The sequence below is a fragment of the Notamacropus eugenii genome, chromosome 2, assembly GCF_028372415.1.
Source record: "Notamacropus eugenii isolate mMacEug1 chromosome 2, mMacEug1.pri_v2, whole genome shotgun sequence".
Classification (NCBI taxonomy): domain Eukaryota; kingdom Metazoa; phylum Chordata; class Mammalia; order Diprotodontia; family Macropodidae; genus Notamacropus; species Notamacropus eugenii.
This window is the reverse complement of record NC_092873.1, coordinates 272,859,083-272,878,015: the sequence shown is the minus strand read 5'-3', so window position 1 is coordinate 272,878,015 and position 18,933 is coordinate 272,859,083. Positions and strand designations below refer to the sequence as shown.

Sequence of the window (18,933 nt, the reverse complement as noted above, 5' to 3'; positions counted from 1 at the left end):
TTATAGAACACAAAAGATGCAGACACAAATGGAGATTTAATAAAGAAATCCTAAATAGCAAGCCAGTCAAGGAAAAAATATTCAAATTATTAATAATTAGGGAAAAAAATAAGAAATAAAATGAAATTTCTGGGATGCAGTTAAAGTAGTTCTCAGGGGAAGAAATATATCCCTAGAAACATACATGAACAAAATAGGAAAGAAGAGGATTAATAAACTGAATATGCATTTTTAAAACTTAAAAAGCCAATAAGTAAACCTCATATAAGAAACAAAGAGGAGATACTGAAAAAAGAGAAAAACAAAACTAAATGCTAGTTCTTTGCAAGAGACTAACAAAATTATTAGCTAGCCTAATTAAAAAGATAGAAAATCAAATTAGTAAAATAGCAAATAATTAAGGTAAAATCGCAACACAAGCAGAAGAAATAAAAAGAATTACCAGAATGTATAATGCACATTTGGAAAGGAGTAAGACCTTCAAAAATATAAAATACTCAAAGTAACAGAGTTAATTCTTCATCATCTAATCTCGAAAAAAGCACTATAGCCTTCTATAAAGGAACTACCAAAAGAATGGGGAGGAGGGGGAACTGTTGTTTCTGATGGATTCAAAGGAGAATTCTATCAAACTTTTAAAGAACAATTAGCACCAATATTACACAAATTATTCTACAAAGTAAAATAAAGCACATTACCAGATTATTTTTAAATGACAATAATAGTCCTAATAGAGATAAAGCAAAGGGGGAAAGCTATAAACCAAATTATCAATGAATAGTGAGTCAAAATTTTCTAAATAAAATTTTGTCAATCAGATCCGAGCAATTCATTCAAGAAAGCATTCATTATGATCAACCTAAATTTATGCTAAGAATTCAAACATTAGAAAAACAATCAATATACTTAATCACATCAAAAACAAAAACATTCAAAATATCATGATTATGTCAATAGATACAGAAAAGTCTTTGACAAAGTACAACATTCATTTATTTTTTTAAAAAAATCCCTCCAAAGTATAAAGGACAATTTATTCAACATAAAAAGTATCTGAAATCAAAAGCAAGCAGCATGTGCAACGAGAATACACCAGAAGCTTTCCCAATAAATATAGGAGTAAATCAAGGAAAAATTAACTTTATTTGTTAATGACAAGATGGCTTACTTAGAAAATTCTAAGTTATCTGCAAAAATAGTCATTGGGGCAGCTTCAAGTTTTAGTAAAGCAGCAAGCTAAAAAACCACCAAAACCAATAGCATGTCTATATAGTAATAACAATACGAAAGGCAATAATAGAAAGGAAAATCCCATTCCAAATAACTACAAAATGAACAGATATTTAGGAATCAATCTACCGAAACACTTTCAATACTTGGGTAGATTTAATTTCAAATTGTTCCTTAAAGAAATAAAAACCCAACTTCAAATAGCTTGAGGGAATATTCAGTTCTCTTGGCTAAGATATGCCAATATAATAAAAATGATAATTTTACCAAAGATAATTTACAGTTTTAATAAATAATATCTGTACAGTGCTTAGCACAGTGTTTAGCATCTAGTAGGCACTTAATAACTGCGTATTCTTCCACTCCTTTTGCCTTTCCCTAATGCCATACTAGTCAAATTATCAAAGGAGAACTTTAAAGAACTTGATAAAATGATAAGTATCACTTGGAGAAACAAAAAATCTAGAATATCAAGGGACATGATTAACAGAGGTAGAAATGAAGGGGCAATAAAGCAGAATAGAATTTCCAGGATTCAAACTATACTATAAAGGAGCTGTTATCCAAAACATTTGGTAGAGATTTTTTTAATAGAGAAATAGATCTATATTAGTCATGACAAAATAAAAACGATAGAATTCAAAGTTTAGGAAAGACCTCCCTATGTGATGAGAATTGCTGGAAAAACTAGAAAGGAGACTGGTGGACCAGGATCAGAGTCTTACACTGTTTTTGTCATTCAGTTGCATCTGACTCTTCGTGACCCCACTTGGCGTTGTCTTGGCAAAGATACGAAGTGGCTTGCCATTTCCTTCTCCAGCTCATTTTACAGATGAGGGAACTGAGACAAATGAGGTTAAGTGACTTGCCCAGGGTCACACAGCTAGTAAGTGTCTGAAGCCAGATTTGAACTTAGGAAGATAAGTCTTCCTGACTCCACTCCTGGAGCTCTCTATACACCTAGTGCCACTGTGTTCCACAATAAATTCAAAATGGATATGTGACTTTAATATCAAACATCATACTATAAAAATTAAGAGAGAAGCATTTTACTCTCACAGCAAAGGGTAGATGTATTCTTGTCTAAATGAGAGATAGAGGCCATTATAAAAGAGGAAACCAATCGTTTTGATGCCATGAAATCAAAATGTTTTGGCCCCAATGAAATGAATGCATGTAGGATAAATAAGGAAGTGGATGAAGAAAGAAAATATTAGTAACTTTTCTTAAATAAGATTTTGGTATTCTAGATAGATATTGATATATCAAATATAGATATGTGTGTATACACATGTATATGAATATACATATATAGAAATATCTCATCATGGCCTCTTCAGCTCTTCTCTCGTGTCATATGTGTATATAGAGACACATGTATGTACCTATATACATTAAATTCTATATACTAAGTATGTGTAAGTGTATGTACACCCACATATATTCCCAAGCCATTTCCCAATAGGCAAGCGATTAAAAAATATGAACAAATAAATATCAAAAGGAGAATTACAAACTACAGTCACCTTTCCACATTTGTTGGGGGCTAGGTACACAGGAACCCCAAAAATGTGAAACCCTCCAAATACCTCTAGGCCCTACTCCAAACCTTTATTTTTAATCATTCTGATCATATTTATTTAACACAAAAAACAAGTAAAACAATATATTGCACCTCTTTTAAAAAGTAGCAGTTTCTAGCAAGAGATATTAATATCTCTTACACTTTGCAGAGTCCTTCCAGCCACAGGAAAATCACAAGATCCAAATATCACTAAGAAAAAAGTCACATGACTGAGTCTGGCTGGTAGAGAGAACAAAGATTAGGCTTCCAAGAAAAGTATGTAGCCCATAGTTCCTTAGTACACAGAGACTTTTAACAAAATTTAACTGTCTATAATAAATTTACATATATAAAATTATGGTGGTAAATTATAAAACAGATGAAAAGCATACAGTATGAATGCATTTTTGACTTACTCATTTTTTTTTTCATTTTCTTCACATCCATGCATCATCTGTGATTTTCTGCAGTACAGGGCAGATCCCCCAAAATTTCCATTATTGATGGCCAACCCATAAACAACCAAAACTTCTGATGCAAAACCTGTGAAAGTCAAGGGATGACTGTATTTACAACCATATGAAAGAATTATCCAGATCATCAACCAAAAAAATACAAATCTAAACAACCCTAAGATTTCACTTCACACCCAGAAAATTGTCACAGGTATTTATGAAAGAGGTTAAAGCCAAAGGACCTAAGTTCAAATCTAGATGTGCAATTTACTTCCTATTTCAACTCAATTCATCTTTTTCTAAATCTCAGTTTCCTCATCCATAAAAGCTGAGGATTGAACTGAATTCTGAGGTCCATTCCAGCTCTAAATCTAGGGTTTTCTGAAAGTGTAAGAGTCCCTTCTACTTTCTTTCAAGGAGACTCACCAATATAGAAATTCACATTTGTGGTTATAATTAATGGTGGTAATAGCACCCTTTAAAGGGACCTGATACCCTGATAAAAGATAAAACAGATCTCATCGGAAAGAACTTAAAAATTATAATACTAAGCAAACATGTTAACAGCTTCTAGCCATCCTAAATAGAGTTGTTAAATAAACAATTAAGAGATGTCATTTGCAATGAACCCATTTAAAAGATAATGCTACTTACTTTGAGTTTTAAAATGGAACATTTACTGTGAGAAAAAAAGTGTAGGTAACTTTTAAAGGGCAGACAACATATGAGACCAATTTCCCTCTCCTACGGTGGACCAGCCCAAGAAATACAGTTTCTGTTGCAATGGGCCAAAGCTGAGTGGCCTATTTGTACACCTGTTGATTTTGCTACCTCAGAAAATTATTCCCCCTTTAAATATGTTATTTCAAATGCTTTTTCTGCATTTATGGTATGTTTATATGTTATTTCAAGTGCTTCTTCTGTATTTATAGTATGTTTTAATTTTATAGTGTTAAAAATAACGAATTTTCCATGAAATATATGTCTAATGAGAATTGATAAGAAAATATAATTTTACTTACATATGTTTAATTTTCCATCAAGTTTATCTTTTTGACATACCTATTGAAAAAATGAATGGGGCATACTTCTGTGGAGGCATCCATGGTGAGATGAAATGAAAAGATCACCATATTTGGAATGAAAAGACATGGTTTCCAATCCTAACTTTGCCATTTATTAGCTGTGTAATCTTGGAGAAGTCACTAAATTTCTCTGTTTCCTTGTTTTCAAGTGGGGAGAATGATAATACCTACATTCTTGCCATCTCACAGGGTTGTGAAGATCAAATGAAATAACATAAATAGCTGGTATGCCAAGGACTTCTACATGCCAAGTATGATCTTAAATCATCATGTGATTTATACCAGTGAATTCCTTGGGACCCAAAACAAAATACCCAAATGTAAATATCACACCTCAAATTACAGGCACATACATCTGGGACTGGAAGGAACCTGAGTCTGTCTGATCAAACTCCCAAATTGTACAGATGAGACAACTAAGCTCAGGGAGGATCAATGGCTTACTCTTGGTTACACAAATAGCAAGTTGAAGAGTCAGGCTTTGAACCCTGAACTTCTAACTCCAGAATCAGCGCACACATACCACCATATCACCCTACTTTGTTAAACTGTTAGTCTTCTGGAGGTAGAGTTAGAAACTTCAATTCAGATGGAAATAAGGAAATAAAATGCTTAATTTAGAAAGGTATAATGTGGCCCTTGAGTCGTTAGGCTAGGATGCCAACTACTTCCTCAAAAGAAAGTTTGTTTCCCAATGTGGATAACAACCTCTTGCACATTCACCAGAAGATGGCAGTACTGACCATTACATATAGTTTGGCCCAGTCTCTCAAGGTCATCACTGCTACCAGGCTAGTAGTCTAGAACTAGAATCTAAAACACATTCCTACCCAAATATATGGGGTAGAAAGAATAGAAGAAAGGGAAAGGCAAAAGAAAGTTCTGAGGACTGAACCTTTATTCCCATCACCACCACTGGCCTAATAAGACATTTTGTCTTCCTAGATCTCAGAGTGTGTGTATCCCCCTTTAGAGTTCTGCTTTCTTTATTTCTGTCAAGGCTGCACTCCCAACTCTTCTCCCAGACTTTTTCCATAATGACCTTGAAACTTCTCTGCCGTGGACTCTCACTTCAATCCTGGACTTCACACACTGGAAGTCCTGTGAGCCCTCCCTCTGATTGGCGGCTGACTCCTTCCAGAATCTCCATTTAAAGAAGAATGCCCAAGCTTCAGGCTGCATTCTTGATTTTCCTCTAGAACTTTCTCTACAGTGCCCCCACACTAGGTACCTTTAATCACCTCCTTCCCCCTTTCCAGCTTCCCTTTATGGGTCATCTTCCTCCACAGACTTTCTGCTTGTGCTTGACCCAGTGCCTAGCATATAGTAAATGCTTAATAAATGCTTGTTAACTTGACTTGAGAAGCATTGGATCACAAACTTGGAGCTAGAAAGACCCTTAGAGGTCATTCTAATCCAACCATATCATCTTACTTTTGAGAAAATTGCAGGTCAGTAAGTTGAAGTGAGCTAATTAAGGTCACAGAAGCAATGAGTGGCAGAGTCAGAATAGGGTTAGGGTTAAGGGTTAGATTCTGGGCCCTTTGCGCCTTTCTCATTCTGCCGCACTGGCCTCCTTCTTCTCAACTCCAACTCTCCAGTCCCTTGGAATCTCATTTGCTTTTCACCCACAGCTGAACTGAATCTGCTTTCTCACATATTTGCCTCCCTAATTGACAGATCCAGTGACATTATTTTCTGGCTTCAGTGACAAAAATGCCTGTTTTTCCTTCTTAACATTTTGCCCACTTCCCCTTTGTGTCTTTCACTGACAGCCTTTCCTTGTGCGCCTTCCTTACATGTGAGTGTTCATCAGGATGCTATCATCAGCTCTTATCCCTTTGGGCACTTGCTGACCTCATTCCTTCCTGTAACTTGGTCTCTGATTGCTTCTAGGCTCTCTTTTGCACTTCTGTGCTGTATATCCAACTACCTGCTAGAAAGACCCATCTGAAGATCCTGCTCACCCCTTAACTCTGGCATGTTTCACACTGAACTCATGTTATTGCAGGAGTAGCTTTGTCTTAGCTACCAAGCTACTTAGCTATGTAGTCTACCCCTATGGGCAGCTAGGTGTCATGGTATATAAAGCACAGGACCTAGAGTCAGGAAGACTTTAATTCAAATGTGGTCTCAGACCTCTAACTAGCTGTGTGTACCTGGACAAGTCATTTAACCCTGTTTGCCTCAGTTTACTCACCTGTCAAGTGAGGTTTGAGTAAGGAAGGGCAATTCACTCCAGTATCTTTGCAAAGAAAATGGTGTCACAAAGAGTTGGACACAACTGAAACAACTGAACAAAAACAACTGCTATCTCTGGTCTGAGTTCCAAAGGTCATTCCTTGTTTGTTCCAGTCCAATCAAATAAACATCTATTAAGTGCCTACTATGTGCCAGGGACTGTGCTGAGCCCTGGAGAAGCAATTAATAAAAGAAATACAGTGCTGGCCCTCAAGGAGCTTTTTATAGTCTAAAGGGTCAGACAATACAGAAAACATGTCAGGAAAGGTGGGAAGAAAACCAAGGGGGTACTGGGCACAGGGCATCTTGTTCCATGGAGTTGAAACTAGGCAGGGCAGCAGATGCAAAGTGGAGTGAGTGGAGTTCAGTTAGTGCCCTCTCTAAGGGAAAGAATTGGGAGGAATTTGGTGCTCCACTCTCCAGCCCTAGTCAGAGGAGAAAGGAGGCTATGGGAGGTGGTATCAAAGAAAAATTGAGTTAGCACGCTGATGGTGAGTTTGGAAATGATGAGCTTATCCTGGGAGGGGCATCTTATTCAATGGAGTTGAAACAGGCAGGGCAGCCAGTGGGAAGGGGAGTCAAGCTGAAGCATTGATTCTGTAATAACCACAAAGGCCAGATACTAGAGGGTCTGGATTCCAGAACCTTTTATATGACATTCCTTCAAATATATGCAGACACTCATGTCTCCCCCAAGTCTTTTTTCTAGGTCAGACACTACTATTTCTCTCAGTTGATTTTCATGTAGAATATATCCTTCTAGTCTCTTCACCATCTTGGTCACTGTCCTCTAAATGTGTTCCATGTTCCAATGTCCTTCCTAAAGTGTGACAACCCTTCTGAATGAGAACTTTCCTGGGACGTCCTGACCCTACTACCCTGCCTCCACCTGTTAGGGCCTTCCCCTCAAAGACTGCCTTCCTTCTGCTGTATATATGGCTTGTAAATACATGATTATCGACATTTTGCCTTCCATATTTGAAAGGAAGCTCCTTGAGGACAGGATTTTTTTTTCTCCACCTTTGTATCCTCACTGTTTAACACAGTGCCTGGGATATAGTAAGCACTTAAAAATACTTGTCGATTGATTGACTGATTGATTACTTCAATGAAAAGCAGAACTTCAAATATGGTCTGCCTAAGACTCAGGACAGCAGCCCCTACCTCATTATCTGTTAATGTGACTTCCTTACATCCAAACTTGGACTTTTACAATAGATGTTCTTTCATCACCTCCAAAAAATAAAATGTATTCTGATGAATGGAACTCTTATCACATCTGTCTTTTTATCCCCCACAGTACCTAGCTCAATGTCTAGAGATAGGAAAATTTAACACACATTGATTAAGGGCCTGCAATTCCCTGGTGCTGCAGAAATAGAGACAAAAATGAAAACAGTCCCTGTCCTCAAGGAGTTCAGCAGTACAATTGTTGAACTGCAGTAAGCCAAACTGACTCTGAATTCCGTATTCCCACTGTATTATTTATTTCCTGTACATTTTCTTGTACAATATTCTCAGGTTTCTAGCAGAGCTAGGCTTTTACAACACACTTGAACATTCTATAAAGCATTTGACATCATGAGATTTTTTCAAAAAATCGGAGTTCTCATGTTAATAGGGCATCCTATTTTAAGACCATGTAGTAAAAGTATTACCCGTACACTACAAAAAAAAAAAAAAAATTGAACCCTTCAGTGAACAAAGAGGTTTAAATAAAACATCCGTTGACTTTTACAGTTAAAAGAACCCGTGGCGGAAATTATAATGATGTTCTTTATAATTGCTCTGAAAAAAAATCATCAAGTCTATGGAAGGTAGAACAGGTCTAATTAATGCTCAAACTGCTCCCTCTAAGGAACAGATTTTTGGTGTAATGTAAATGGGCTTTATAGGAAATGTTCTCGTTCATATTTTATAGTAACTCCATGCTCTTTCCTGAACAGTTGTAACATTCAGCATTTCAAAATAGGAAATGAGGCCTTCTGCTAAGCGGTAGTATGTATTAAATGAATAAGTAGATGAGTAAAGAGAGAAGATATTAATATTTATGTGTCACATGATCAATGTGTTCTTTAAGACTGTGGCTACCATTGTCAACCTGGGAAATCGTTTAATCAATTTTAAAGAGGGTAGGGATGCACTGGATCTTTATGATAAGTGGAAAAAGTCATTTGACAATATTAAACTAATATATTTATTCTAATTTATATGATATTGTCCATGCTCAAGCCATAGTTTCCTGCCAATCCCTACATGTTCTGAGTTATCAGGTATTAATAAATTTGGCGTGCACTGGGCAGATAGAGATTTACCGAACATTAGATTTTAGTGTACAGAAGCCCAGAATCATAAAGAGCCTTAGCTGATTATCTAGTCCAGTGCCCTCTTTTTCAGATTAGGCAGGTGAATTCTAGAAGATGTATAGGGATTTTTTTTTCTTCTCAAGATCATGATTCAAGTTGATGGAGAGTGACAGCTGAATTCTCACACTCTGTACCCCTAGTTTAGTATCTTTTCCATGACATTACATTGCGATTAGTCAGTGAACTATCAACACTCCAAATGTTCTCTGGACCAGATAAATTATCTCTTGTGTTCTGAAAGTGTTTGTGGATGGGTTTGCAGAATGATATTTGAAAGATTTTGTAGAACAGGAATGGTACTTATATCTGGTCTTATTCTAAAAGATCATATTTTATAGAAAGAAACATAGAATCCTATAGTTGGATTAAAAATAAATATCACAAGTACAATATGGAAGAAACATGACTAGGTAACAGTTTCTATGGAAAAAATATAGGAATTATAGGGGACTACAAAATGAGTGAGTCAGCAATGAAACACATCACCTTGAACTGCCCTCTCCAGAGCTCCTAATTGTCAAATTAAGATCTCTTAATTGTCAAATGTAATGATCTTTCCTTAATCCTTAACCTCTTGACCTTTCTGTAGCATTTGATCCTGCTGATCGCATTCTCTTCCTCAATATTATCTCTTCTCTAAGTTTTCATGATAGGGCATTCTGCTGGTGCTTCTATCTGTCCAACTCCTCCTTCTCAGTCTCCTTTGTTGGTTTTCCATCCAGATGTATCAGTAAGCATCCCCACAAACACAGGAGGGGTCTGCTATCACAAGTTTTTAGATTTGCATTTCTGAAAGGAAAGGCAACTTTTGAGGGGTCAACAATCACTTTAATGAAGCACATGGGTCATTTACTTTTAGTTCAGGGGAAGAAGTCAGCAGCCTAAACTTCAGAGAAAAGACAGAGAAATCCAAATCAACAGAGAGCACTTCTAAATTGTGTGACGGTAAGCAATACGTACATCACAAATCAACAGACAGATGCAACTCTCTGACCATACATACAGTTACCAGAGAGGAAAGCACCAACATCTGGGTTTTCAAAGTAGGGGTGGGGGGGAGCTGCTTAGTGGCTTCCCAGAGTCTCATTTGGCACACAGATCTTCTTCCAAAAACTAAGCCCCAAAGCAAAATCACACTTCAGAGTCTTTATACACTTTTTAGAGTCAGAGGGCATCACAACTCTTGAGAGCCAGTACCTCATTAGAAACTTAAAAAAAGGTGCAGGGCCTTCCTACAAGTCTTCCCTAATCAAACTCCTCTTAATGGGCAGGACCATTAACGGGTGGGGAAAATCTTTAATCACATTACAATAATTAACAATACAAATACATGGTTGGTAGTTGTCCTTCCTCTTGGGAAGAGGATCAAAGTAACATCACCATGATAAAGTGAAATTTCAGTGTGTCCCACTGTGGTTGATCAGAACAATATGAGCTAGGAACTCTACCACAGGTTGGGCACAGATAATCCATGTGAATATTTGGGGTGGATATCCCAAATTTGTGCATCCTGCATTTACTTTGTGCTGCCTCAATTCTGCTTTGCTCAAAGAGCACAGCACCCTTTCTGATGTGGGCATGCCATGCTGAGCGGTCCTGTGCCAGTGTCTCCCATGTTGCACAGTCAAATCCAAAGTTCTTGAGAGAGACATTGAGAGTGTCCTTGTATCGCTTCTGGTCACCATGTGATTGCCTGTCCCATGTGAGTTCTCCATAAAATAGTTTTTTTGGCAAGCGTACATTTTGCATTTGAACAGCATGGCCAGGCCATCAGAGTTGTACTCTCTGAAGCATAGTTTGAATACTTGGCAGTTCAGCTCAAGCAAGGACCTCAGTGTCTGGTATCTTATCCTGCCAGGTGATCCTCAGAATCTTCCTAAGACAGTTGAAATGGAAGCAATTCATTTTGGCATGGCACTGGTAGACTGTCCTTGTTTCACAGGCATACAACGAGGTCAGCACAATGGCTCTGTACACCTTCAGTTTGGTAGTCAGTCTAATACCTCTTCTCTCCCAAACTTTTTCTTTGGAGCCTCCCAAACACTGAGCTAGCTCTGGCAATGCATGCATCAACCTCATTGTCAATGTGTACATCCCTGGAAAGTACACTACCAAGGTAAGTGAACTTATCCACAGCATTCAAAACTTCTCCATTTGTTGTAAACAATGGTTCCATGCATGGATGGTGTGGTGGTGGCTGATGGAGCACCTATGTTTTCTTGGTGTCAATTATTAGACCAAAATTAGCACAGGAAGCAGAGAATTTATCCATACTTCAGAGTCTGCATTGAGTGCACAATCATCTGCAAACAGAAAATCATACACCAACACTCCCTCCACTTTGGTCTTGGCTTGTAAATACATGTACTGTTTCTAGTTAAAGAAACTCTTGTTTCTGTACTTTTCCCCTACTAAGGATTCTTAGTTGATGAAGGCAAAATTCAATCAGAGGCATTTGATTATACTAAAACAAAAATAGCAAAAGATCCTACTTTGCTTGTCATCACACCAGTTCATGCCCACTCACTGTGGCTGTCCTCCAAAGCTCTTTCCTGCACGTTCTTCTCTTTTTTCTTCATAAACTCTCACTTGGTGAGCTTGGATTCAAGTATCATCCCTAGACAGAAGATTCCTAGAGCTTTATATACATTGCTAATTTCTCTCCTGAACTCCATTTCTACCTTCCCCAAAACGTCTTAGACTTAGCAAACTGGATGTCCTGTAGGTATCTGACTCAGTATATCCAAAACAGAAGTCATCTTTCCCCCAAAACTGTCCCCTCTTCCAGACTTCTTTGGACTTCAGGTTCATGACCATCTTCTCAGTGATCCAAGCTCACAACCTTGAGGTCTTTCTTGACTCCTCACTCTCACCCCACAAATCTAATGTGTTGCCAGTTGTTGTCATTGCTATTTTACATCTCTCTTAATATCCTTTGCTGTTTACTCACACACCTGCCACCCCAGTTCAGGTCACCCTCACTTCTCCTTGAGAGTAGGATCTGATTTTTTTGTTTTTATTTATTTGGGGGGGAGAGGTTTATTTTGTTCTCTAGTGCTTACTTAGCTCATTGCTTGATACATAAAAGTCATTTTATAACTTCTTGTTATTAACTTGAGGTCTTTCCTAGACTACTACAACAGCCTTCAGACTGTTCATCCACCCTAATTCATCATCCACCCTGTTTCCAAGTTTATTTTTCTAAAGCATAGGTCATCTCACTCACTTCCTCCCTTTTGCTTACTTCCTAAGCTCCTATGGCTCCTATTACCCTTCCTCTCAAATTAAATATAAACTTTTCTGACATGTAAAGCTCCCATAAGCTGTCTTCTTTCTATCTTTCTAGTATTCTTACATTTTATTTTCTCCTACATATTTTATTCTCCAGTGACATTTACTTACCAATTCTTTGAACATGAAATTCCATCTTTTGTCTCCATGACTTTGCACTGGCTGTCTCCTACACTTGGAATGGTCTGATGCTTTAACTTTCCCCTTAGTTTTGCTGGTCTCCTCCCAGACTCAATAAAAATCTCACTTACTGCAGGTGGCCTTTCCCAGTTTCTCCACATGTTAATCCCATTCTTTCTGAGATTTCCTGCCATATTTTCTAGCTATATCTTGTATTTAATAACTAGAGTTTTTTGTTTGTTGTAAACTCCCTCTGGGTAGAGACTCCTTGTACTTTTCTTTCCATCACTTGCACTAAGCACAGTGCCTGAACCATAATACTTGATAAATGTTCATTGACTGAATGATACAAACTAATGTGGTGTTGAGTTATTATTTTGTGAATGATGAGCACGGTATCCTAAACAAAGACAACGATAATCCTGCTGTACTTTGCCTCTGCCACACCATATCTGGAGTATTATGTTCAACTCTGGATCCCACCTTGACATGGTGGAAGTACATGCAGAGGAGAGAAGCCAGGAGAACATGAGGGTGATAGAGCCCATATCATTTCCATAAGCAGCTCAGAAAAGAAAAAGGCTGAAAGAAATCACCATAGCTCTCTTCAAGTATTTGAAGGACTTTGGAAGTAAAAATGATGAATGAATGAAATGAATAAATAAAGGAAGAAGCATTCATTATCCCCTAACTATGTGACAGCCACTTTGTACCACTATGCTCCAGCCACCCAAGTGAGCAACTTCAGCATCATCCCGACTTCTTATTCTCATGTCATTCCTGTCTTCCGAGTATCACTTCCATTTCTCCTCCTTTTCCCCCTCATACAGATGTGACCCTTTTAAGACCATCATCATCTTGACCAAACTGTTCAGATAACCACCAAATGTGCCTTTGTTTTTCCTTGTTCTGACACATCTTTCAGTCTCTAAAGTGATTTTTCTGAAAGTTCAAGTCTGACCACGCTTCCTTATTCAACCAGATCCAGTGGTTCCCTGTAATCTCAAAAATAATATGTGAACTCCTTTTTATACTTAAAATTAGCATCAACTCTGTCCCATCCTACATCTCAATGTGCTGTGTTCATCCTTTGTTGCCAAAGAAGACCATGCCATCAGAGAAATGATGACATGACTTGCACTTGACTTTGTTTTGAGTGAGGGAGGGCTATGCAGGTCACCAGCCTCACTTCTCCTCCAGAGCCATCTGAATCCAGTGACCAGATATTCATCAGGATGATTAAAGATCATCAAGATGACTGGAGATGACCCAGGATACACTGGGAGACCTTGGAGCCTTTCGACCAAGGTCTTTGCAGGTACTCACTTGGGGTGAAGCAAAGCTCATTCATAGAATAGACCTGTTTAAGAAGTAGCCAGTGCGTGGCCCCTTTCATGAGCTCAAGAAAAAGAAAGACATCAGACTGGGTGGGAAACAGCAACAGTTACTACTGATAATCCCTCTAAAGCTAGCGGGGTCCATAGGAGCCCTTAGGCGGGGGCCCATTGGTGTCCCAGCTTCAGAGTGCAGTAAGTTTAAGGTTTGAGGAGAGGACAGGACAGAACAGGAGAAAGGGAAGGGAAGGGAATTTACTATAACAGCAAGGACCCCGGCATACACAGGAAGGCCTGCTGTACAAGTTCTTAGATCTGCTTTTCTAAAATGAAAGCAATTTTTGAGGGGTCAACAATCTACATTAATTAAGTACATATACCATTTATTTAGTTTAGGGGGAAAAGTCAGCACCCTGAACTTCAGAGAAAATACAAACAGAAAGACTAGCAAACAGGGTTCCAACTGTCTGACCATGGACAATACATACGTTGTTACCAGAGAGAGAAGCATCAACATATGGATTTTTAAAGCTAGGAGGCTCCTTTGCTGCTACCCAGAGTCTCATCTGACACACCAACTTTCTTCCAAAAAATAAGCCCCAAAGCAAAACCTCACCTCAGAATGTGTATGTATACATATATGTGTATACACACACACACACACACACTCTCTCTCTCTCTCTCTCTCTCTTTCTCTTTCTTTCTCTCCAGAGTTAGAGGGCATGACCCAATGCCTCAACAGCAATTGGCAAAAGGTGTGAGCCTACATACAAAACAAGGCTCCCTCAACAGCCTCAGCTGAGGCCTATCAATGAGCGGGGAAGGTTTTTAACTCCCCATTACATGTACTCACATTCATCATTTATTAGTTTGGCTTCTACCTTTTCTACCACTTTGGTTTTAATACATTTATGTACATGTGTATACATATAAATGCACACATGTAAATGGAGAAATGATCATACTTTATTTACATTCTTTCCCTCCTTCATAGTGTCTAGCAAGGTTCTGATCTAATAGGAGCTTTGAGTGTTTGCTGATTGTTAGTATGTATTAAAGACTGCTCTATTAAAAAATAATGATCACTGCTCTATATTATCTGTAAGAAAAGGAATGAAAAGATATTCATTTAAACTATCACATGAGGAATCTCAGTTATGAAGGAGAACTCCTAAAGTAGAACAAGGAATAATGAAACACTCCAAGTTTTTTTTTTTTTGTTTTTGTTTTTTGTTTTTATCCTTTTTGCATTATTGTTGTATTCTTGAATGAACTTTACTGATCTGTTTAAGGCAAGTGTTCTCCAACCACTCCACAGCAGCAGAGCCCTTCAGTTTTAAGATAACTTGGGCAGAACCTTAATAGTAAAATTCTCTAATGTTCTTTTTACGACAATTAACAAATAGAATGAAGCTAAACCTGAAGTCAGGTCAGAACAGAGTTAAATCCAAATTACAATGCATATTAGCTCTATGATCACGTAAGCTATCTGAACATCAGGGTAGCTTTTTCTCTGTCTATAAAATAAAGGTAGTGGTTCTTGCAGGTGAGTAGCAGATGAGATCTTTTGCAAACCTTAAACTTTTACATAAACATTAGCTATCCTAATTATTACCCAGTTCCCCTCCACTATCCAGTCTTACCTTTGAATTCTTTCTGTTCACCAGGTTCTTTTATTTTTTTTTTTCCTTTTCCAGGGTGTCTCACACCCATTTTCCCTATTTATATTTCCACTGCCACTAACCTAGTTCAGGTTTGTCTCTTCACACCTGGATTCCTGCAAGAAGTTCCTAACTGAGCTCAGTGACTTCATTCTCTCCACCTTCCCTTCCACCTGATGCAGCAGATTTATTTTCCTAAAATGTCACGTAGATCATATTAGTCTCCTTGTTCAAAAGCCTTTTATGCTTCCTTTGTTAAAAAGACTTGGCATTCAAAACTCTCTATAATCAAATTACTACCAAATTCTTATAGTGGATACACTCCAGGATTTCGAATCAGAAAGATCTCAGCTCAAATCTGATCTTTGATACTTACTAGCTGTGTGACCCTGGGCAAGTTACATCATCATCATCATCGTCGTCGTCGTCGTCGTCAGCATCATCACAAACATTTCTGTAGCACCTTAAGGTTTTCAAGCACCTTACAGATATGCTCTCATTTTTATCCTCACATTTTTATTACCCGTATTTTACAGATTTGGAAACTGAGGTAGACAGAAGTTAAGTGATTTACCCAGGATCACAGACTTATTAAGTGTCTGAGATTAGATTTGAACTTTCCAAACTTCAAAATCTCATATCCCTCTCCTACATGCTCTCTAAAATGGTCTCCATACTGTGCCTGGACCACAGCATGAATTTTCTTGGGTCTCTGTCATTTTCTGTACCATTGCTTTTGAATGGAACATCCTCCTCTCTCCTCTTTGTTAACATTAATTTTGCCCATCTTTTACATTCAAATTCTTTCCCCCATCCTTCAATTGAAAATCTACCAAGAATCCCAGAATCCTAGAATTTTGAGTCAGAAGGAACCTTAGTGCCTATTAATTTCAGCCTACCCTACTCTATCCCTTTTGGTCCCTGTAATTGTTACACTTTCTCCCTCTTCTCTTTCTCCTTCTCCCTCTCACTCCTCTCTCCCTCTCTATTTTCCTCTTCTTACTCCCTCTACTCCCTCCCCCACCACAGAGACTACATCTGTGATTGCCTTGGTACAGGGAACTCTTTTCAACAATACACTTCAACATCCTTCTAAGGTATTCTTTTCTACAACTTCACTGTGTCTCTGTTTCTCACAAATCTGGCACATTTCCTTTTACGAATCAGCACTTGTTCAAGATTTGTTAACTGAGTTAGTGATGAGAAGCAAGGTAATCTGATCTCCCAAGCATACACATAGGACTAATAATTTGGGAATGGGGGAATGAGAAGAAAGTCAAGAACAAGGAATGTTCTGAGGAATGTTTAGAAAGCAATCAGAACATGAACGAAAGTAGGCTACTACTGACAGCCAGGTTGGAGATAGACTAAGCAGTGCACAGAGGATGTCTATTTATTTATTAGCTATATGACCTTGGGGAAGTCACTTAACCTCTGTCTGCCTCACTTTCCTCATCTGTAAAATGAAGATACTATTGGCACCTATGCCCAGGTATGTTTGAGGATAAAATGAGATAACATTTGTAAACAGCTTTGCAAACCTTAAAGCACTACGTAAATTCTATTATTATTGTTATTAATGGTGTTCTGTGGACAGGGAGCTGCCAAAAAAAAAAAAAAAGTGAATTTCAGGGGGAAAAACTGCAAAAAAACCTGGGTTTTTAAAGCTTCCTTCACACTCATTGTCTCCCACCTCCATGGAGCTCCCCACTCCATTTTTACCTTTAAAGCTCCCTATCCTTCTTCCATGTTGGATGGTGAAGCCTACAGCTACCGTGCTCCTCTGAGTTAATCTGTCCATCAGTAAGCCTGATATATAATGACCTCACAGCTTGTTCTTTTGTCTGTTTCAGGTGTGCAGCGCAATTCAGAATCAGGATTTCACAGTGATTGAGGATTACTGTACAGGGCTCAGGGCCCTGCTTTATCTAAAAAGCCTTGAGGAGTTGAAAGACTGGAATGGCCAGAGCCCTGCAACTGTTCGCCACCAGAAAGGGAAACCAGTCCCTCGGATTGCAGAGCTCACTGGGAAGGTAAATGCATACTTTTCCTGTATTCTCCTAAAAGTTGTGGTCTTCGTTCTGTTTTTATCTTGGATTACTGGGAAAGTAATGTAAAGTAATAGAAGGAGTAATGGACTTTTGAGTCAGAGGTCTTGGGTTCAAATGTCACTGCTACTTATTACCTTGTGGCATTGGATAAGTCACTTAATGTCATCTCATCTGTCAAAGAGGGAATTTGAATGTGAAAGATGGACAAAATCTGTCTAAATATCCCTTCCAGCTATACATCTATGGTATTGTGTTTCTATGATACAGGATTCACCACAAAACCGAGTGACTAACGAAGGGGTCTTGGTGCTGTGTGATTGCTGCGGGAGATTGTTCTGAAGGGTCTTGATTATAGCCATGTGATGTGCCTGCGGAGTCCACTTGTATAAAACCAATCTAGCACAAGGTCTTTAAAAAAAAAAAGAATTGGTGAGATTGAGGTTTTGAGTGTGAAATGCCTCCCAATTCATGCTTCCCATGGCTGATGACTGGCATTCTTTTCAGTGGGAGGCTATAGAGTTCTTTATTCTCTAACAAGCTCTGAAAATTATAACATTACCTTTCTATTTTCAAGACAATCAAATCACTGGAGTTCTGAATAATATGATGATGTTTTAAAATTAAATTCTAATCAGTATCTTTTGTAACTGCTCCTGCTATGTGGTTAAACCCAGGCTCAAAAGGTTATGTCCCAACTTTCCCACTAACTGCTATTTTCAGAGAAATATATACTACATTTACATTTTGTATAATACAGTGATTTTAGTAACTCTTTTCTAAAACAACATTCAGTGTTTTGTCTTTGTATTTCCTTTGTATTATACTAAATAGTCAGCCATTGTCAGAAGACATTTTTCATGTCTTGAATGCAAAAGGGAAAAAATTACAATTCTCTGTCTTTTCAGCTTGTCACTACATCAATAATTAACTTTTTAAAAAAGACATGGTAAAAAAAAAGATGCTTTAAGGAAGCATTTAATAATTCAAAGGAATCTTAACTTGAAACAGGTCACATGAAAAAGAATTGAAAACAAAGCCCTGGGTAATGTGCTTTGGACGGTTAGAGTTGGGGGTTCAGAAGGAATGAAGGAAGCAACAGACACCTGACTTTTTTTTGGCTGTACTGTGTGAAGGATTTCATTGCTATCTCATTACTAACATAGCACCAAAAATAAAGGTCAGACAGAAGGTTAAGTCATTGGTGAGATAATCCTATAGTTTTGGACCCACAGCAGTGCAATTATAGGTCCAATAATGAAAAACGAGAAAGGAAATAAAATAACACAGGGTGAATTCCAGGGAAATATCATGATGAATGACTTTATGAGTGACAATCAAACAGAAGGGCTTGGTGATATTAATATTTATAATATTATAATTATTGAGACTGTGCCTAAGTAACATTATTAGTGTAACTAACCATATTATCATGAACTGAGTTTTCAGTATTATAAAAGAGCATGTTCTTGTCTTGATTTTTTTCTATCCTAAACTACACATTTTTCAAAAATTATTAATGATTGTGTCCACTTTGA

The 18,933-nt window shown here is 37.8% G+C and overlaps 1 protein-coding gene across 2 annotated transcripts in view; it reads left to right on the top strand.

Annotated features, from left to right (window-relative positions):
- Positions 1–18,933, top strand: part of DPYD (dihydropyrimidine dehydrogenase) — a 1,077,299-nt gene that overhangs the window by 917,910 nt on the left and 140,456 nt on the right. For both annotated transcript variants that reach the window (XM_072644083.1, XM_072644082.1), the window contains one exon: positions 17,201–17,380. In XM_072644083.1, coding sequence (XP_072500184.1) covers positions 17,201–17,380 — 180 coding nt within the window. The remainder of the gene's footprint in view (positions 1–17,200; positions 17,381–18,933) is intronic.